The sequence below is a fragment of the Balaenoptera borealis genome (genome assembly GCF_965194805.1).
Source record: "Balaenoptera borealis genome assembly, chromosome: X".
Lineage (NCBI taxonomy): Eukaryota > Metazoa > Chordata > Mammalia > Artiodactyla > Balaenopteridae > Balaenoptera > Balaenoptera borealis.
Genome location: NC_138881.1, coordinates 90,868,201 through 90,891,659, shown reverse-complemented (window position 1 = coordinate 90,891,659; position 23,459 = coordinate 90,868,201). Strand labels below are relative to the sequence as shown.

General features: G+C 35.8%; 1 protein-coding gene across 4 annotated transcripts in view; it reads left to right on the top strand.

Annotated features, from left to right (window-relative positions):
• RBM41 (RNA binding motif protein 41) overlaps window positions 1–23,459 on the top strand; it is a 68,112-nt gene that overhangs the window by 30,530 nt on the left and 14,123 nt on the right. For all 4 annotated transcript variants that reach the window (XM_082377281.1, XM_082377282.1, XM_082377280.1 and 1 more), the window contains one exon: window positions 8,132–8,535. In XM_082377281.1, the coding sequence (XP_082233407.1) occupies window positions 8,132–8,535 (404 nt within the window). The remainder of the gene's footprint in view (window positions 1–8,131; window positions 8,536–23,459) is intronic.

Here is a 23,459-nt window from a genome sequence, read left to right as displayed (position 1 = left end):
AAATACTGTCCTTTATTCTAAAAGCTTTATGATTTTTTTCCTTTTACATTTAAGTCATTAAATTGATTGATTTATGTGTATAATATGAAGTAAGGATTCCAGTTTCTTTTTTTTCATATGGATAACCGTCTATCCCAATACCATATATTGAAAATGTTGTCCCCGCACTGTTATTGTATGTCTAGCTCTGTCATATATCAGGTATTCATATATGCATGGGTGTTCTTCTGGGCACTTTCGTTCCTTTGATCTTTTTAGCTATTACAAAATCAATATCACTACAATATCAGTATTAATGTCTTGATACCTGGTACAGCAGAAGAACAATTCCTTCCACCTTATTCTTCTTCAAAAGAGTTTTATCTACTTTTGGCACGTTGCCTTTCCAAATTTTAGAATCAGCTTGTCAAGTTCTACATACACATGCACACGCGCACACACACACACACACACACACACACACACAAACATATACTCTCTCTCTCATGTGATTTTGATTGAGATTCCATCAAGGAAATCAGTTAAGGACAATTGACTTATTTATAGTATGAATCTTCAAATCTTGGAATGTAAATATGGTATATATTTTCATTCATTTAATTGTTCTTTAATGTATATTTTCTGTTTTCTATTCTAACATTTTGTGAAACTGAATAGGTTTTTTTTCTTAATTTTTAAACAGCTTTATTAGGTATATAATTTACATATAATGAAATTCACCTATTGTGTTCAATTAGGTGCATTTTACTAAATTTATTGAATTGTGCAGTCATTACTACATCCAATTTTAGGACTTTTCCATGACTCTGCAAATTCCCTTGAACCCATTTGTGGTAAATAACTCCCATGTCTACCCCAAACCTTTTGCCTCTACAAATTTGTCATTTCTAGATATTTCATATAAATAGAATCTTATAATATATGATCTTTGAAATTTTGCTTCTTTCAGGTAGCATGATGTTTTTGAAGTTTGCTCATGTTGTAGCATGTATCAGCAATTCATTCCTTTTTGTTGCTAAATAGTTTTCCATTGTATAGATATACCACATTTTGTTTATCCCTTTACCACTTGATGACACTGGGTTGTTTCCACTTTGGGGCTATTATGAACAATGCTGTAAACATTCATGTCCAGGTTTTTGTGTGGATATATTTTCATTTCTCTTGAGTGAATAGAATTTCTGGGTCATACAGTAACTCTATGTATAAACTTTTGAGGAACTGCCAAACTGTTTTCCAATGTTTCCAACTGTTTTGCAAGTAAAATGGATGCACCATTTTACTTTCTCATCAGTGATGTATGAGCGTTCCTACTTCTCTACATCCTTGCCAACACTTGTTATTGCATATTTTTTTATTCAGCTATTCTTGTGGGTGTGTACTGTTATCTGATTGTAGTTTTAATTTAAATTTCTGTAGTAACAAATAATCTTGATACTTTTTCATGTGTTTATGAGCCATTCATATGTCTTTTTTTGATGAAATGTCTATTCAAGTCTTTTACCCAGTTTTGATTGGGTTGTTTGTTTTCTTAGTGTTGAGTGGTAAGGGTTCTTTATGTATTCTGAATACAAGTCCTTTACAAGATATATGCTTTGCACTTATTTTCTTCCAGTCTGTTTCTTTTTGTTTTCTTAATGGTGTCTTTTGAAGCACAAAAGTTTTTAATTTTAATGAAGTTCAATTTATTAATTTGTTCTTTTATGACTTGTGCTTTTGGTATCATATCTAAGAAATCTTTGCTGAATTCAAGGTCAGAAAGATATTCTCCTATGTTTTCTCCTAGAATAGTTTTAGCCTTTACAATTACATTTATTATTCATTTTGAGTTAATTTTTGTGTGTGAGATAAAGGATCAAAATTCATATTTTTGTATGTGGATATCCAATTGTCCCAGCATTGTTAATTGTAAAGATTATTATTTCCCCATTGAATTGTCTTGGCACTTTTTTAGAAAAACCAGTTGATCAGAAATGTTAGTGTTTATTTCTGGACACTCATGTTGGTTCCATTGCTCTATATGCCTATACTGTATATATGCCTGTCCTTACGCTCTGAATCTCTTTACCTTTATAGTAAGTTTCAAAATCAGATAGTGTAACTCCTCCAATTTTGTTCCTTTTTCTCAAAATTGCTTTGGTTATTCTAGGTCCTTTGTATTTCCATGTAAATTTTAGAAGCAGCTTGTCAATTTTTCTACAAAAAAAGCCTGCTGGAATTTTATACAGATTGTGTTGAATCTGTAATTCAATTTGGGGAAATTGCTGTTTTAATAATATTGAATATTGGAATCCATGAATATGGAATGCATCTTCCTTTATTTTGATTTTCTATAATTTATTTCAGCAACATTTTGAAGTTTTCAGATTATATATACTTTTACTAATTTCTAAATATTTTATTCATTTTTGAGGATATTATGAATAGAATTTTTCTTATTTCATTTTCTGATTGTTACATGTAAATATATAGAAATACAGTTGTATAACCATCTTGTATTCTGTGAATAAACTCTTTTATTAGTTATAGTAGTTCAGTGCATACCTTAGGATTTTCTACATAGACAATCATGTTGCCTATGAATAAAGACAGTTATTTTTTCCTTTCCTATCTGGTTCCCAGTCTAAGGGGGAAAACATTCAGTTTTTAACCATTAACTATGATCTTACCTCTAGGGTTTTTGTGCATGCTCTTTAGCAGTATATTACTTTCTTATGGGTACTGTAATTACCATAAGTTTAATGGCTTAAAGCAACACAGAATTTTTCTCTTACAGTTCTAGAGGTCAAAAGTCCTAAAATCAAGATGTCCACAGGGCTGCATTCCTTCTGGGGTTCTCTAGGAGAGCCTTTTCCAGCTTCTGGAATCCACCTGCATTGCTTGGTTAATGGCCCCTTCCTCACATTACTCCAACCTCTACTTCCATCCTACCTCTCCTACTGTTTCTGACTCTTCTTTCTCCTTCTTATAAGGACCCTTGTAAATTACATTGGGATCACCTGCATAATCAGTGACTTAATCACATCTGCAGAGTTCCTTTTACCATGAGACATTTTCACAGATCCCAGGGTGTAGGATGCAGACATCTTTGGTGCCTACCACATGCACGTTGAAGAGGTTCCCTTCTATTTCTAGTTATTTGAGGATTTTTTGAAAATCATGAATGGGTGTTGGATTTTGTGTACTGCTTTTTCTGCACCTACTGTAGTGAGCATGTGGTTTAAAGTTTTAATCTGTTAATATGACATATTTTATTAATTGATTTTTAGATGTGAAAACAATCTTTCATTCCTGGGATAAATCCACTTATAAGTGTACCATCATAATCATTTTTATATGTTGCTGGATTAAGCTTGCTAATATTTTGTTAAGGATTTTTGTGTCTGTTTTCATGAGGGATATTGGTCTGTGGTTTTCTTTGCTTGTGATGTCTTTCCTTAGCTTTGGTTTCGGTGTAATAATGACATAATAGAATAAGTTGGAAAATATTCCCTCCTCCTTTATTTTCTGAAAGTGTTTTTGCATGATCGATATTATTTCTTAAATATTTGATAGAATTCACAAATGAAACCATCTGGACCTGGACTTTTCTTTGTGAGCAGTTTGTTGATTACTAATTCAGCCTCTACTTATTATAGGTTTTTCAGCTGTTCTCTTTCTTCTTGAGACTGCTTTGTTAATTTATATCTTCCTTTGAATTTGTCCATTCATCTAAGCTTTCTCATTTGTTGACCTAAAGTTATAATTAATGTTCCCTTTTAATCGTTTCCATTTCTATAGGGTCAGTAATGATGCCTCCCTTTTAATTCTTGACTTTAGTCGTTTTTGTCTTCTCTCTTATTTTCTTGGTTGGTCTAGCTAAGGGTTTGCCATTTTGTTAATCTTTTCAAAGAACCAGCTTTTGGTTTCATTGATTTTTCTCTATTTTTAATGTTTTGTGTTGCACTGATTCCCTAATCTTTATTATTTTCTTCCTTCTCCTTTTAGTTTAGTTTGCTCTTTTTCTAGTTTCCTAAATTGGAAGCTCAGATTATAGATTTGAAACCATTCTTTTCTGATATAGGTGTTTAAAGCTCTGTACATTGTTTTATCTGTATCCATAAATGTTATGTTGTGTTTTCATTTTCATTTAGTTCAGAATATTTTAAAATTTCCTATGGAAGTTCTTTGACCTATGGGTTATTTAGAATTGTGTTGTTTAATTTCCAGATATTTATATTTTCCCAGATTTCTTCTAGCAGTATAGCTCTAATGTGATTCCATTATGGTCAGAGAAATACTTTGTATGATTTCAGACTTTAAAAATTTTTTGAAACATACTCCCACCTTGGAGCCCTCACTCCAATATCAGGATGATAGATTACTTCACTTTCTGTAAGCCTTCTCTCAAATGTCACCTTCTCAATGAGACCTACTCAGACCAACAGTAAAATTGCAACCAACACTAGCACCACCTTCTAGCCCTTCCAGTTATCCCTTATGCTGCTGTATTTTTTCTTTTTCATAGCACTCGTAACCTTCTAGCATACCATATAATTTACTTAGTTCTTTGAAGTTAGGGATCTTTGTTTTATTAATGTGTCCCAAGAACCTAGAATACTACCTGGATCATAATAGTCACTGAATAAATATTTTTGAGTATATACATTAGTATATTCATCCACTTGGTCATATGTAACCAAAATTTGTTCACTTTTGTTGTAGTATAGGATTTCATTATATAAACTTACCACAATTTTATAATTGATTCTTCTTAGGTGGATACTTATATTTTTGCTAGTTTCAGGCCTGTTATAAATAGCACTGATCTAAATATTCTTATTATTGTATTCTGGTGCACTATGCCCAAATTATTCTAGGGTATATATGTAGGAGTGGAATTGATGGGTCATATTACGAGCATATATTCAGCGTTAGTAGGTAATGTCATGGTGATTTGCACTGTGGCTGCACATTCCTACCAGCAATGTATGGGGGCTCCATTTGCTCTACAGCCTCACTGACATGTGGTATTGGTATTCTTTTTTATTTTTTGCCAATATGGTATTCCCTTCTTAATAAGTATTTCCCTGAATTCTAATATTGAGCACTTTTGCATATATTTATTAGCCAGTGTATTTCCTCTTTTGCGAGGCACCTTTTTCTGTCTTTTGCCCATTTTCCTAATGATTGTGTTCTTTATCAGTTATTTGTATAGCAAATATCTTTTTCCATTCCGTGAGTTTTCTGTTTAGGATATTTTGATGAACAGAAGCTTTTAATTTTAATGTAGTTGAATTTGTCGATATATTCCTTAATGGTTAATGCTTTTTGGGTCTTAACAAATCCTTCCATAAATATTCTTATACCTTGCTGGTGGAAATGCAGAATAGTACAATTCCTACAGAGTGGAATTTAGCAATGTATAGAAAAATTACATATACATTTGCCTTTTATCTCAGCAATGCCACTTCTTGGAATCTATTTCAAAGATATACTGAGAAAATACAAAATCCTGTATGCAGAAGGATGTTTGTCAAGGCATTATTCACAATAGCAGAAAAGACTGGAAACAACACCAAGGTGCATCAGTAAGGGAGTAGTTGAATAAACTATTGTACATCCACACAATGAAGTACTATGCAGCTATAAGAAGGAAAGGGAAGAGCTCTATACATTAATATGGAATTATCACCAGGATATATTGCTAAGTGCAAAAAAGTAAGTTGTAGAACAGTGAAGTAAGTTACCTTTTATGTAGGAGAGGGGGTGTAATGCATTTTATATATATATATATATATATATATATATATATATACACACACACATACACACACACACACACACAGACATATATATGTGTGGTGTGTTTGTGCCTATTTGCTTATATTTCAAAAAAGAAACAATGGAACCATAAAACCAAAACCTAATAAAATTATTATTTATGGAGAAGGAAAGGAGTGGGATGAAGGGGACAGAGGTGGAAGTGAGACGTCTGTGAAGGTACTGTATAACACAGTTTTCACTTTAGACCCATGTAAATGTTTTGCACAATTTAAAAATTTAATCAAAAGGGAAAAAAAATCAATCCTTAAAATTTATAAACAGCCTGAAGCAAATGAGCCTAACTATGAATAAAGTTGGTAGCATAACCATATAGAGAAAATAATTATTTAAAATGACTTCGAAACAGTATTTGTATATTCCTAATGGGATATATTTTAAGGTCAAAAGTAACTGCAAAGAATTATAAAACCGTATTAAGTAGTTTTGTTGTTGATAGTCATATTAGTATTGTTGATAGCCATATTAGTATCGTTACTGACATTTAAAAATTCTATATATTGTAGGAAAAAGCTAATAAATAATTTTGTTAATATCATTAGGAGCCAATATCTTAAGCACATGTGAAAAGAGATACAAGTCAAAAATCAAGGAGTTTGAGTTAAAACCTTGTAATCTTAAATTTGAAGTGGAAATACCAGTATGAATTTATGATTTATTTTTCATAAAAATTTTCCTACCTTTGTTCACTGAAAAGGCCTAGAAGCAACAACAACTCAACATTTATGAACAGAACTAGCAACGTATTATGGTTTCTAAACACTATTTCCCACTAACAGGAGCCAGCGGTCCTTAGAGAAATATTCCAGCTTTGAGTCAGGAAATATACAAGATGAGCTTAAGACATCTTGCTGTGCCAGAAAACTGGAAAGCAATACAGGAGCCAATTTTAAGGGACTTTCACTAGTCCTGAGTGGGATAATTTGACCACTAAAAAGAATGACTACATTTAATTGAAACACATCAAATATATGAAAATACAGGTCTCACAATTATACTAAAAATAATCATTTTTAACACTTTTAAAATACCGACTCATTACTTTTATAGTTGGTAAATAATGGGAAACAAGTCAAGCATTTATCCTGCTTTTGCTGTATGAACTGTATGTAGGGAAACCACATAGTTGATGACGGTAAGTCCATTATAGAATTCCAGGTAATAAATACAGAAGAAATAATAGAAATAATAAGTACAAAATAAATAATAGAATTAGGGGAGCCCCATTTTACAACTCTTAATAAATTAATGGATTTAGGCAATGGTCATCAATAGATACAAAACCCCTTAGGTGAAATGTGAATGGGAAAACTTCATAATGGAAAGATCAGACTAATACCACCTGAATCCACGGATCAATTTTAGCATCACTAAAAAGGGAACCACTAAACATTATGTGCCTTATGACATGATGTAATAGGAAATACACATCTATATAATATATGGAAGATTCTTGCCTAAAAATATTGAACCCAAATCTAAATCAGCACTATCCAATGCAACTTTCTACAATGATGTAAATGGTCTTTGTTCTGCCCAGTGTGGTATCCACTAGCCACATGTTCTTGTTGAGCATTTGATATTCCTAATTTAACAGAGGAACTGACATTTTAAAAATTAATTTAAATAGACTCATGTGGCTAGTGGCCACATGAAAGCATAGCTCTAGATTTAACTGCCAGTTTGTAAGAAATAGAGGGGATTGAGGAACAAGTTAAATAATATCATGAGGAACAGCCAGTCAAATTCATTTGTTCTATGAACAAATGATGTGGTTTCTCTAATAAATCAATGGGATGGGGGAAAAAACAGGTTGGAGGGGTGGGAAAGAAGGGGCACTGTTTGGTTTTTTTTTAATGAGGCTTAAAAGATATAACAGCCAATGGCTGGTTTAGATCCTGAACCAAGTGTAAAAAGATATCTTTGAGAAAATCAGGGCCATTTGAATATGAACTCAGTAGTAGATAATGCTAAGGAATTATTATTAATTTTGTGAAGTGTGATAATGCCATACTAGTTACATTTTTCAAATGTCTTTATCAGTTAGATGCATGTACTTGCATGACCCTGAGAGTGAGCACCTCAAATTTTGTACCCCAGGTGCCTCACTTGCCTTACCATAAGCCCGGCCTTGCCCAAGATGCACTGTAATAACATAGCTATATATTATTGTCATTTTTCACAGGTTGTAAACACCTGCCCCAGCAGAGTTTCATTATCTGAGATTCAAATTTTAATTTTTATTAATTTGTCAAAGGTTGTATTGGTAGGCTTTGTAGAACTTCCCTATCTCTTTGTCTTGATCCAGATGAACCCCAAAAGAAGAACAAAGGTGATCCCATGAACAACCTGGAAAATTTTTACCAAGAGATGATAATGAAAAAACGTCTTGAAGAGTTCCAACTAATGAGAGGTGAACCCTTTGCTTCCCACTCACTGATCTCAGCTACATCAGTGGGAGATAGTGGCACAGCTGAGAACCCGTCATTACTCCAGGACAAGGGAAAACAGGCAGCACAGGGTAAAGGTCCCAGTCTCCATGTGGCAAAAGTTATTGATAATTCACCTGAGCAGTGTTGGACGGGGCCTAAGAAGCTGACGCAGCCAATAGAATTTGTCCCAGAAGATGAGATCCAGAGAAATCGTTTGTCAGAGGAAGAGATCCGAAAAATTCCTATGTTTTCTTCATATAATCCAGGGGAGCCAAACAAGGTATAGGCCAAACCAAGAAAAAAAAAATGGGTTGTTTTCATTTTTATTTACTTCTACCTAAAGTAATACTTTTATATTAGCTTTGATTATACCAAAGAATCATGACATAGGCACAGTGATTGTGTTTTTCCTTGACCTTGACTATTCATTCTCTGCTATATAAGTAGATCTGACTATATAAGTAACGTATTTCCTGTGATGTTCTTTGTGGTTTCCTAAGGTCTTAAGCTACCCTTAGAATTTTAAAGAAATCTTGATCAGACTCTAGTCCATACCCACTAGAAACCCTCAACTGAAAAAAAGTAACCTCTAATTTCCTAGGCTAGTAATAAATCAAGTAGTATTCATAGTAGCACCACATCTGGTAGCCATGGTGCCTGGTTGTGAGTAGGGTTTACTATTACCACATGAGTTTTCTCTTCAGAATGCTCCACCTGGCTTTTATATGACATATGACTTAAGTTGCTGATAGCTAAGCAGCAAAGTGAAAGCACAGGGCCTCTAAGCCTTGAGGAATTGGCAAATATCTAAGAAAAGTTGTAAATAATCCTTGTTTTGTTGATCAGATCATTATTTCACATTCATGGTATATGTTTCATACAGAATTGAAAATTTCATTATCATGTCACTCAAAGAAGCAACACAAGCCCCTGGAGTATATACTTGATTGCGTCTAATTTAAAAAACAAAACCAAAGAAATAATGTTAGCTTCTGGCTGTCCCTGAATTTTTAAAAAGGTATCGTAGGTAAGGAATATTAAAGCAGTTTCCTTTGAATGATTGCATTTCTAATATATTCTTGATGTTCAAGGGTAGCTTTTTATTTATTTTTTATTATGAAATATTACTCATTATAAAAAGTTACAGAGAATAATATAGCAAAAACCTTTGTACCCAGCCAGCCATCTTTATCAATTCTTGCCTTTTTTTTTCTTGGCCATGCCACACAGCTTGTGGGATTTTAGTTCCCTGACCAGGGATTGAACCCAGGCCCTTGACAGTGAGAGCGCAGAGTCCTAACCACTGGATCGCCAGGGAATTCTCTATCAATTCTTAACAGTTTCCATATTTGCCTAATTTAAAAAAATAAGGCCCTATAGAGATGCCTGAAGACTTTCATGTATCCCTCACCAATCCCATTCCTCTTTCTCCTTTCCAGTGGTAACCACGATCCTGTATTTGCTATTTATCGTTCCCATCAGTGTTTTTATATTTTTACTATATATATTCATAAACAACATATAGTTTTACATATTTTTAAAATATATAGATGATATCATACTCTACATACGCTTCTACAACTTGCTTTTTTGACTCAATATACATGTTTTTGAAATTTATTTCTAGATATAAGGAACTATGTAGTATTCCGTTGTAGAAAGATACTATAATTCATTTATCCATTCTCCTGAAGATTTTTTCTTTTCATTTTTTTCTGTTATAGACAGTTCTGCAGCAAACATTATTGTACATATCTCCTGTTGCATACGTACAGGGGTTTCTCTAGGACAGGTTTTCAAATTTTAAATTACTGTTAGTAGGTCACAGCCAGCAGTTTTTGAAAGAAATGGAATATAATAGAAAATATCAAAGTGTATTCCATAGAGTAGTAAGGATAATTATTGTTTCTTGAAGCTTTTGTTTAATATGTGTGTGTGTGATATCTGTGTGGGCCAGAATATAAACTGCATTTCTTCCTGTAGATCTCAGTCAAAAAGGCCAGAAAAATATTGCTCTATTGCAGTGATTCTCAAATGTTAGTGTGCAGCAGAATCACCTGGAAGCCTTGTTAAAACACAGATTGCTGGGTTCCGCCCCCAGAATTTTTTGTTCTATACATCTGGAGTAGGGCCTGAGAATCTGCATTTCCAAGTTCCCAGGAGATACTGATGATGCTGCTGGTCTGAGAGTGACATTTTAAGAATCACTGTTCTATATATTACATATCTAGGAGTGGAATTACTGTGATATAGGGTATGTGTATCTTCACCTCCATGAGCAGGGTTTAAGAAATCTCTTTCACATCTTTGCTAAGACTTTAAAGTTTTTGACTTTTTATTTTTGCCAGTCTAATGTGTTTGAAAGGTATCTCATGGTTTTAATTTGCATGTTCCTGATTTCCAATGAAGTTATGCCTGTATTCATACATTCATTAGTCTTTCAGGAACCTTCTATGAATTGCCTGTTCTGTTTCTTTGCCCATTATTTGATTATTTAGTTTTTAATATTATTTATAGATTTTGATTATTTAGTTTTCAATATTATTTATAGATTTTATTTTAAAATTCTGGATACAAACCCTTGCTGCACCTGGTGAGTAACTTATATTTTTAACATTGTTTCTGATGTCTTTTGTTAAGCAGAAGTCTTTCATTGTAACGTAATTAAATCATCAGTATTTTATTTGATGGTTTGTGCTTTTTGAGACATTTTAAGGAAATCTTTCCCTACAAATCAATAAGAAAAAGAGAAACAACCCAATAAAAATGGCCAGAAGATATGAACAGGCAATTCACAGGGGAGAAAACGTGAATGGACAATTAACTTATAAAGTCTCATTAGTAATCAAAGAAATGCAAAATAAACTATAATGAGATACCATTTAACACCCAGGATGTTGGCATACATTTAAAGGCCTGACAGTGCCAAGTATTGGTGAACGTATGGAACAGTAAGAACTCTTAATATACCGCTGGGTGAATATAAATGAGTACAACCACTTTCAAGAACATTGTGGCAATATCTAGTAAAATGAATGATGCTCATACACTATAAGTCAGTAATCCTACTTCTTGGTATCTATCCTAGGGGAACTCTTACACATGCACATTAGATGTTATAAGGATGCTCATAGTAGCATTGTTTATGAACAACATACATGTTCATAAGCAGGAGAATGGATAAAGCATGGTATATTCATAAAAAAGAATACTATACAGAAGAAAAAATGAATGAAATAGAACTACAGGTATCAACGTGGATGAAACTCACAAACAATATTGAATGAAAAGTTTGTTGCAGACTTTGGGTTTCAGTGCCAACATGTAAAGTGCTTAGAAGTCATCACTGCTCTCTTACAACAGGAAGAACAGCTGAACAAACTAAAAATCAATGACTTTTCTTGGACCCATCAGGGATTTGACATCAGAGAGCAAACTGCAACCCTGAAATCTGGAGAGACAGGCAATTACAAAGAATGACAGCCCAGATCTGCTTATCAGGAGCAGAAAGCACTAGAGCCATAAACTGGTAGGAACACTTAAGCGGTAACTTTGACAAATTACAAGAAGCAGAGTGTAGATTAGTGTTTGAGTAACAAACTCCTGGGGGCCACAGTCTATGGGGCCCCCCACATTTTCATGACTTTTACCTCCAGGAACTCCACTGGGTTCTCAGTGTGAAGAGCCAAGAAAAAGTCTCCTGCTCCTGGCATGGTGACAGGGAAAGTAATCAATTTGAAATACATCCAAAGCTTCTACTTAACAAAGAGCTATCCAGCAAGTAAAACAACTTTACCAAAGCCTTCTCTAGTGTGGGAGAAGGGAAATTATCCAACTCCAGGCTCCTCTAGCCTTACTGTCTCATCTAAGAGAAAGAGAATAAAAGCTGTGAAATACTTGTGAAGGTTACAGGCTGGGTACATGGGCACAATAAAAGACTGAAACTTAATTATAGGATTGCAGAATGTTTTCCCATACCCCACACCTTACTACCACATCAGCAGGGCTTCAGTATGTTAACTGTGGATTACAGTCAAAAGACCTGCAAGGCTCAGACTCTAAGACGTTTTTAGGGAAACCCAAAGAAAACAAGGGAGACAAAAACAAAGACATTAGAGGAAATTGAAAAACCTCTGACACCTACAGCAAGAGTAAACATTAAACACAGCCCAGCTTCTAGCCAGATTAACATAAAACCTCACACTAATGACTTGTTTATCTCAGTTTCTATTATGTTATGCATTGTGTCTGGTTTTCAACAAAAAAGAAATGATAAGGCATGCTAAAAGAAAAACCACAGTCTCAAGAGACAAAACAAGCATCAGAACCAAACTGAGATACAACATAGGTTTTTGAATGATCATATATATGGAATTTAAAATAACTATAATTAATATGATAAAGAGTCTGTTAGAAATAGTATACAACATGCAAGAACAAATGGATAATGTAAGCAGAGAGATAGAAACTCTAGAAAGATGCAAGAAATCAAAAACACTATAACAGAAATGATGCCTTTGGGAGTTCCCCGGTGGCCTAGTGGTTGGGATTCTGGGCTTTCATTGCCATGGCCCAGGTTCAGTCCCTGGTCAGTGAACTGAGATTCCCACAAGCCATGCGGCATGGCCAAAAAAAAAAAAAAAAGAAAGAAAGAAAGAAAGAAAAAGAAATAATGCCTTTGATAGGCTCATGAGCAGACTGCATACAGCCAAGGAAAGAATTAGTAAGCTTGAAGACACGTCAATAGAATCCTCCCAAACTGAAATGAAGAGATTAGAAAAAGACTTTAGGGGCTTCCCTGGTGGCGCAGTGGTTGAGAATCTGCCTGCCAATGCAGGGGACACGGGTTCGAGCCCTGGTCTGGGAAGATCCCACATGCCGCGGAGCAACTGGGCCCGTGAGCCACAAATACTGAGCCTGCGTGTCTGGAGCCTGTGCTCCGCAACAAGAGAGGCCGCGATAGTGAGAGGCCCGCGCACTGCGATGAAGAGTGGCCCCCGCTTGCCGCAACTAGAGAAAGCCCTCGCACAGAAACGAAGACCCAACACAGCCAAAGATAAAATAAATAAATAAATAAATAAATAAAATTTTTTAAAAAAGACTTTAAAAATGTAACAGAATATCCAAGGACAATTTCAAAAGGTGTAACATACACATTATTGGAATAGCAGAAGAAGAAAGGAGCAGAAGAAAAAGAACAAAAGAAAGGAGCAGAAGAAATATTTGAAGTAAGAATGGCTGAGAATTTCCCAAAATTAATGACAGGCACCAGACCACAGATTCAGAATCCAAGCAAAGAATACAAAGTAGGATAAATACCAAAAAAATACACCTAAGCATATCATGTTCAAACACAGAAAACTGAAGACCAAGAGAAAATCTTGAAAATGGCCAGAGAAAAACTCTTTACCTATAGAGGAACAAAGATAATAATTATACTGGATATCTCATCAGAAACCATGCAAGCAAGAAGAGAGTGGAGTAAAATATTTAAAGTGATGAAAGGAAAAACACCCACCTAGAATTCTGTATCCAGGAAGAACAATCATTCAAAATTGGAGGAAAAATACTTTATCAAACAAACAAAAACAGGGAATGTACAACAAACTAAGTAAATTAATATTGGATTATAACCCAAAGTACAGAATATCTGTGAGTCAATACTGATAATAAAATGACTGAATGAATCAATAAATGGGGGAGAGGAGACAAATATCCCATGAAGAAGAATCCTAAATAGTTTATGTAGATGCTCCACCTCAAGGAAGGGAAGCATAACTCCTGACTTCTTAGTTTTGAGCTACTCTTAGCGACTTATTTCCAAAGAGTACAATATAGAAATACAGAAAAAAAAAAAGAGCAACATTACAGTGTAGAAACCCAACAAACACTGCCTCAGGTGATCGAAGCGAAGATCAATCATAAATCATGTTGATAGTATGTATGCTTGATATGATGTGATCAAAACTGTACTTTTTCTCTGTAGTCTTCCTCCTAGTAATCCATAACCACAATATAACCATAGGAAAACATCAGAAAAATTCTAGTAGTGGGGACTTCCCTGGTGGTCCAGCAGTTAAGAATCCACCTGCCAATACAGGGGACACTGGTTTGATCCCTGGTCCAGGAAGATCCCATATACCGTGGAGCAACTAAGCCCGTGCGCCACAACTACTGAGCCCATGCTCTAGAGCCCACAAGCAGCAACTGCTGAGCCCATGCGCCACAACTACTGAAGCCCGCGCTCTGTAGAGCTTGTGCGCCACAACTACTGAGCCCATGTGCTGCAACTACTGAAGCCTGCATGCTCTAGGGCCTGCGTGCCGCAACTACTGAGCCCAAGTGCTGCAACTACTGAAGCCCGCGCGCCTGGAGCCTGTGCTTTGCAACGAGAGAAGCCACCACAATGAGAAGCCCACTCACTGCAATGAAGAATAGCCCCCCCTCACCACAACTAGAGAAAGCCCGCGTGCAGCAATGAAGACCCAGCGCAGCCAAAAAATAAATTAAAAAAAAAATTCTAGTAGTGGGGCATCCTACAAAATACCCAACCAGTACTCCTCAAAAATGTCAAGATCATTAAAAACAAGAAAAGTCTGAGAAACTGCCACAGCCAAGAGGAGACTAAAGACATATGAAAACTGAATGTACTATGATATCCTGGATGGGATCCTGGAACAGATAAAGGACATTAGGGAAAAACTAAGGAAATCTAAATAAACTATGGACTTTAGTTAATAATAATGTATCAATATTAATTAATTTATTTAAAGAAACATACCATAGTAATGTAAGATGTTAATTATAGGAGATATTGGGTGTGGGGTGTGTGGGAACTCTTTGTACTACTCAGTTTTTCTGTAATTCTAAAACTGTTCTAAAAATGAAGTATTTTTTTAAAAAATTTCAACAGGTAGCTGCAGAAAACGCATATAGTATAATACCATATATATAAAGTTCAAAAAATACAAAACAACACTGTTTATTGCAGAGGGATACTAGGAAGAGCTTCATCCTCTGTTATCACTTGGAGTTTCTGTTTTTCTCTTTCACAGAAATATTTATCTTGTTTTTGAGCCTAGCTGTATCTTTGTGTGTATCTTTGTATATATGAATATATATATATATATGTTGTGGACATATACATACATACATACCCATGTGTATGTATGTATGTATGCATGTATGTGTGTATATTTTTGGAACAGAGAAGATGCATCCAAGCAAGAAGTGACCGAGCCACCTTGACCAGAAGTCCTCTTGATTTTTTTAAAAATGTTCATATCAAAGGGAATAATCTTAGTATGGATCTTTCCTACTTGGTGAGAAACTTGCAGTATGTTTCACATACCTCTCCCTTTCTCTGGTTATTTAATTTGATGATGCTTTCATAATGAGTGTTTCAGAGCCAAAACTCTGGATCACCTGAAATTACTTAAGTGAATCACAAGTCAGTTATTCTATGCCCTTGCCTTTAAGATATGAGTGTGGTTAAATGCTAAATATGTGAACATCCAGCTTCAGAGGCTTTGAGACATAAAGAGTCTACTGCTGATTGCAATGTTTAATATATTTACTCATATGTTTCAATGGTAAGTCATTTAAGCAGGCTCTGTTTTCTAGCTCTTTGCTTTTGCTGCTCCTGTCCGAATTTTTCTCGTTTTTTTTTAAGCTATAAAGCATATAACTTATGCTAGCCAATGTATCTCTTTTTTTCTCCTCCAGTGCAATAAAATACACATAACCTGAGATCTACTTTTAACAAAATTTCAAGTGTACATTACAGTATTGTAAACTGTAGGCACAGTGTTGTACAGCAGATCTCTAGAACTTTTCATCTTGCATGACTGAACTTTATACCCACTGAACAGCAACTCCCTATTTCCTCATCCTCCCAGGCCCTGGAAACTACCATTCTACTTTCTGCTTCAATGACTTTGACTACTGTAGATACCATATATAAGTGAAATTTTGCAGTATTTGTTTTTCTGTGACTGGCTTATTTCACTTAGCATAGTGGCCTCGAAGTTCATCCATGTGGTAGCATATGACAAGATTTCCTTCCTTTTTTCTAGCTAAATCATATTCCACTCTATGTATATACCACACTTTTTAATTCATTCATCTGTGGTGGACGTTTAGGTTGCTTCCACCTCTTGGCTGTTGTGAATAGTGCTGCAGTAAACATGTGAGTTCTGATATCTCTTCAAGATTCTGATTTTAATTATTTGGATAAGTAACCAGAACTGGGATTCTTGGATCATATGGTAGTTCTATTTTTAATTTTTTGCGGTACCTCCATACTGTTCTCTGTAGGAGCTGCACCATTTTCCATTCATACCAAAAGTACACAAGGGTTCCAATTTATCCACATTCTCATCAACACTTATTTCCTGTATGTGTTCTTTGAAGAAATGCCTATTTAGGTCTTTTGCCTGTTTTTTTCAAGTTGTCTTTTGCTACTGAGTTGTGGTAGTTCCTTATATATTTTAGATATTAACCTCTAATCAGATATATGGTTTCCAAATATTTCTCCCATTCCGTAGGTTGCCTTTTCACTTTACTGATTGTTTCCTTTGCTGTGCAGAAGTGTTTTAGTGATGTAGTCCCACTTTATTTTTGCTTTTGTTGCCTGTGTTTCTGCTGTAATATCTAAGAAATCATTGCCAAGGCCAGTGTCATGAGGTTTTTCCCCTATATTGTCTTCTAGAAGTTTTAGAGTTTCAGGTCTTATGTTTAAATCTTTAATCCACTTTGAGTTGATTTTCGTGTATGATATAAATAAGAGGCCAATTTTATACTTTCGCATGTGGATATCAACTTTCCCCAACGCCATTGGTTGAAGGGACTATCCTTTCCCCATTGTGTATTCTTGCCTCCCTTATTAATCAGTTGACTGTATATGTGTGGGTTTATTTCTGGGCTCTCTATTCTGTTCCATTAGTCTACATGTCTGTCTTTATGCCAGTATCATACTGTTTTGATTATTCTAGATTTGTAATATATTTTGAAATTAAGAAGTGTGAGGCCTCCCCAGTTTTGTTCTTCTCAAGATTGCTCTGGCTATTTGGGGGTCTCTTCTGGTTCCTTATGAATTTTAGGATTGTTTTTCTATTTCTACAAAAAATAACATTGGGATTTTGATATGGATTGCATTAAATCTGTAGACCACTTTGGATAGTGTGGACATTTTAATAATATTGACTTCTAGTCCATGAACATGTGACATCTTTGAGTTTATTTGTGTTGTCTTTAATTTCTTTGAGCAACGTTTTGTGGTTTTCAATGTACAAGTCCTTCACTTCCTTGGTTAAGTTTTTCTTCAATTGAAGTATGTTTGACATACAAAAAAAGCTGTACATATTTAATGTATGCATCTTGGTAGGTTTGAAGATAAATATACACCATGAAACCATCACCAATACAATGCCCTAAACTTACCCATCACCTCCAGGAATTTCCTCCCTCCATTTTTTCTTTTGATAAGAATATTTAATGTAAGATCTATCCTTTTAACAAATTTTTAAGTATCCAGTACAGTATTGTTAACTATATATACTCTGCTGTACAATAGATCTATAGGACTTACTCATCTTGCATAAGTGAAACTATATACCCTTTGATGAACACCTCCTCAGTTACCCCTCCTCCTAGCCCCTGGTAAGCACGATTCTATTCTCTGCTTCTATGAGTTTGACTATTTTAGATTCCTGATATATGTGGGATCATGTAGTATTTGTTCTTCTGTTTCTGGTTTATTTCATTTAGCATGTCTTCCAAGTTCACCTACGTTGTAGCAAATGACAAGATTTTATTCGTTTTTAAGGCTGGATAATACCTTGTTGTATTTATACACCACATTTTCTTCGTCCATTCATCTGTCAATAGACATTTAGGTTGTTTCCATGTCTTTGCTATTGTGAACAATGGTGCAGTGAACATGGGAATGCAGATATTTCTTCCAGATTCTGATTCCAGTTCTTTTAGATATATAGCCAGAAGTGGGATTGCTGGATTATGTTGGTTCTATTCTTAATTTTTTAATGATCTTCCAACTGTTTTCCATTGTGGTTGTACAAATTTACATTTCCACCAACAGTGTACAAGGGTTAAAATTTTTCCACATCCTTACCAACACATCTTTTTTTTTTTTTTTTTCGCTTTTGAGTTTCAGGAATCCCTTATATATTTTAGATATTAACCCTTTATTAGATATATGATTTGAAAATACTTTCTCCCATTCTGTAGGCAGCTTTTTAACTTTGCTGATTGTTTCCTTTGCTGTGCATATTGGTTTGAATTGATGTAATGACACTTGTCTGTTTTTGCTTTTGTTGCTTGTGCTTTTCACAGCATATCTAAGAAATTATTGCCAAGGCCAGGGTCAAGATTTTTCTATGTTTTCTTCTAGGAGTTTTAGAGTTTCATGTCTTATTTTTAAGTCTTTAATTCCTTTTGAGTTGGGTTTTGTATAGGGTGTAAGAGAAGCATCTAATTTCATTCTTTTGTACTGGATATCCAGTTTTCCAAACACCATTTATTAAAAAGACTGTCTTTTCCCCATTGTGTATTCCTGCCCTCCTTGTCTAAGATCAGTTTACGATAAATGTGTGGTTTATTTCTAGGCCCTCTATTCTATTCCATTGGTCAATATGTCTGTTTATTTTTATGCCAGTACCTTACTGTTTTGATTACTGTAGTTTGAAATCAGGATATGTGACACATCCTACTTTGTTCTTCTTCCTCAAGATTACTTTGTTGATTTGGGGTCTCTTGTGGTTCCATATGAATTTTAGGACTCTTTTTATTTCCATAAAATTTGTAATTGGGATTTTTTTTTTTTTTTTGGCTGTGTTGGGTCTTCTTTGCTGCACACGGGCTTTCTCTAGTCGTGGCGAGCAGGGGCTACTCTTTGTTGCGGTGTGCAGGCTTCTCATTGCAGTGCCTTCTCTTGTTGCAGAGCATGGGCTCTAGGTGCTCGGGCTTCAGTAGTTGTGGTGCAAGGGCTCTAGAGTGCAGGCTCAGTAGTTGTGGCGCACAGGCTTGTCGCTCCGCGACATGTGGGATCTTCCCAGACCAGTGATCGAACCCATGTCCCTCGCATTGGCAGGCAGATTCTTAGCCACTGTGCCACCAGAGAAGTCCCTGTCACTGGGATTTTGATAACAATTGCATTGAATCTGTAGAGCACTATGAGTAGTATGTACATTTCGACAATATTAATATTTCTGATCCATGAATATGGGATGTCTTACCATTTATTTGTGTCTTTTTCAATTTCTTTTTTTTTCTAATGTTTCTAGTTTTTTTTTTACTGAAGTATAATTTACAATGTTGTGTTAGTTTCTGGTGTACAGCAAAGTGATTCATTTTTTTTATACACACACACACACACACACACACATGTATACAGTTAGTCCTCTACATACAAACCTTCAAGTTGTGAACTTTCAGAGATGCAAACGTGCGTTCACATGTCCAATCACGTAAGTTCACATGTCTGGCCTACATTGTCACATGTATGCATCCTCTACAAGTGATTGTGCTTTTGTGTACTTTACAGTAGTGTATAGAGTACAGTAGTACAGTATCTTTATTTTAAGCCCAGGATGTCCGGAAGCAAGCATGAAAGCAGTGGTGATGTAGCTGGTACTGCTAAGAAGCACCAAGTGATAACGATGGAAACAAAAGTGAAAATAACTGAGAGAGTGGAGTGAGGCAAAACAATGGTAGATGTCACTCGTTCTTATAACATGAATCTTTCAACCATCAGCATGATTTTAGAGAACAAGGACAAGATCATGTAACATGTGAAGTCTGCTGTGCCAATGACGTCAACAATAATATCAAAGAAGCGTGGAAAAGTGATGGAGGAGATGGAGAAACTTCTCAGTGTGTGGATGCAGGATCAGCATCTGCGTCAAGTCCCACTCAGCTTAATGCTGATTTAAGAGAAAGCTAAAAGCCTTTATGAAGACTTGAAGAAGAAACATGGCGAAGAATCCGAGGGCGCATCTTTTAATGCCAGCCATGGCTGGTTTCATCGGTTCAAGGCTAGAGCCAACCTTCACAATGTAAAAGTAAGTGGCGAGGCAGTGAGTGCAGATAACAGTAGCTGCCCGGGAATTTCCTGAAATGTTTCGAGAAATTATCGATGAAGGTATGTATTTACCCGAGCAGGTTTTTAATGTGGATGAGACAGGACTGTACTGGAAGAGGATGCCAGACCAAAGTTACATCAGTAAGGAGGAAAAGTTGATGCCAGGCTATAAAGCAGCAAAGGATAGGCTATCTCTGTTGTTTGGTGGCAGTGCTTCCAGCGTATGAAGCTGAAACCTCTCTTAGTTTATCATTCAGAGAACCCAAGAGCCCTTAAAACATAGCCAAGGGCTCTCTTCCTATTGTGTGGAAGAGTAACCCCAAAGCCTGGGTTACACAGGCCATTTTCCAGGACTGGTTTTTCCACCAGTTTATCCCGGAGGTAGAGAAATATTGCTTGGAGGAGGATGTCCCATTCAACATTCTTTTGCTGCTGAACGGTGCTCCAAGTCAACCCCCATTCATGGACGACTTTCATCCCAACATCAAAGTACAGTAGTGCATATGCCACTGAATACTATATCGCTCATCCAACCTATGAACCAGAGAGTTATAGCAACCTACAAGAAATATTACTTACATCACACTTTTCGTCAGGCAGTAAAGGTGAGTGACGAATCAGGAACAACTTGGCGACAATTTTGGAAGGACTATGACATCTACAAGGCCATAAAAAACATTGACTTTGCTTGGCGTGAGGTTATGGCCGTCACCATGAATGGGGTTTGGAAGAACCTTGGCCCACAGTTTGTTCACGATTTTCGTGGATTTGAGAAGGTGGATGAGGAGTCCAAAGAGGTCTTCAGCAATGTAGTGACCCTCAACGAGCAGCTGGAGCTAGATCTGCAAGAGGACGACTTCATTGAACTCCTTGCTGTGCAGCACGAGGAGCTTACTAATGAGGACCTGATGGAATTGGAGGCCCAGAGAAAGGATGAAGAAAGACAAGAGGAAGAAGTAACTGAAGAACTGAAGAGATTCACGATGCAGGAAATGGCAAGGGGATTTTCTTTATTTAAGTAGGCACTGTTAGTTTTTGAGGCACAGGACCCAAACGTAGAAAAGTACACAAAGGTTGCAGCAGCCGTTCAGAATGCAATCCAGTGCTACCATGTCATCTATGATGAGAAAAAAAGAGCTACTACCCAGACATCACTAGATCATTTTTTTTAAGAGGGTAGATAGAACTGAATCCAGCAAGGAACCAGAACCTGTGCCATCAACGTCAGACATGAGTGAAATTGCAGCTTGCCCTGCATCGCCTATTGCTGATGATCCTTCAGCTCTACCACCTCCCACTTCCTCTCCTTCCTCCAGTCAGTAACTCTTCTTGCCTGTTCACTTGATGCCAGCCCCTGTATGCCAGCTGTTGTACTGTACTACTGTACTTTTCAAGGTACTGTACTGTAAGGTATAAAATGTTTTCTTTATTTTTTTGTTTTTGATGTATTATTTGTGTGAAAAGTATTATAAACCTATTACAGTACAGTACTAAATAGCCGATTGTGTTAGTTGGGTACCTAGGCTAACTTTGTTGGACTTATGAACAAATTGGACTTAGAACACACTCTTGGAACGGAACTCGTTCATATGTAGGGGACTTACTGTATATAATTTTTCAGATTATTTTCCATTATAGTTTATTACAAGATATTGAATATAGTTCCCTGTGCTATACAGTAGGATCTTGTTGTTTATCTATTTTATATATAGTAGTTTCTATCTGCTAATCCCAAACTCCTAGTTTATCCCTCCTCCCTGCCTTTCCTCATTGGTAACCATAACTTTGTTTTCTATGTCTGTGAGTCTATTTCTGTTCTGTAAATAAGTTCATTTTTATCATATTTTAGATTCCACATATAAGTGATATATGATATTTGTCTTTGTCTGACGTTCTTCACTTAGTATAACAATCTCTAGGTCCATCCATGTTGCAGCAAATGGCATTATTTCATTCTATTTTGTGGCTAGGTAGTATTCCATTGTATATATATACTACATCTTCTTTTTCCATTAATCTGTTGACGGATATTTAGGTTGCTTCCATGTCTTGGCTATTGTAAATAGTGCTGCTATGAACACTGAGGTGCATGTATCTTTTTGAATTAGAGTTTTCTCCAGATATATGCCCTGGAATGGGATTGCTGGATCATATGGCAACTCTATTTTTAGTTTTTTAAGGAACCTCCGTACTGTTCTCCATAGTGGTTACACCAATTTACATTCCCACCAACAGAGTAAGAGGGTTTCCTTTTCTCCACACCCTCTCCAGCATTTATTATTTGTAGACTTTTTGATGATGGCCATCCCGACTGGTGTGAAGTGATACATCATTTTAGTTTTGATTTGCATTTCTCCAGTAATTAGCGATGTTGAGCATCTTTTCATGTGCTTATTGGCCATCTGTATGTCTTCTTTGGTGAAATGTCTATTTAGGTCTTCTGCCTATTTTTGATTAGGTTGTTTGTTTTTTTGTTGCTGAGTTTTTTGAGCTGTTTGTATATTTTGAAAAGTAAGCCCTTGTCAGTCGCATCATTTGCAAATATTTTCTCCCAGTACGTAGGTTGTCTTTTAGTTTTGTTCATGGTTTCCTTTGCTGTGTGAAAGCTGATAAGTTTGATTAGGTCCCATTTGTTTATTTTTGCTTTTATTTCTATTGCCTTGGGAGACTGACCTAAGAAAACATTGGTACGATTTATGTCAGAGAATGTTTTGCCTGTGTTCTCTTTTAGGTGTTTTATGGTATACTGTCTTACATGTAAGTCTTTAAGCCATTTTGAGTTTATTTTTGTGTATGGCATGAGGCAGTGTTCTAACTTTATTGATTTACATGCAGCTGTCCAGCTTTCCCAACACCACTTGCTGAAGAGACTGTCTTTTCTCCATGGTATATTCTTGCCTCCTTTGTCAAAGATTAATTGACTGTAGATGTGTGGGTTTATTTCTGGGCTCTCTGTTCTGTTACATTGATCTATATGTCTGTTTTTGTGCCAGTACCACGCAGTTTTGATTACTGTAGCTTTGTAATTGTCTGAAGTCTGGGAGGGTTATGCCTCCTGCTTTGTTCTTTTTCCTCAGGATTGCTTTGTCAATTCTGGGTCTTTT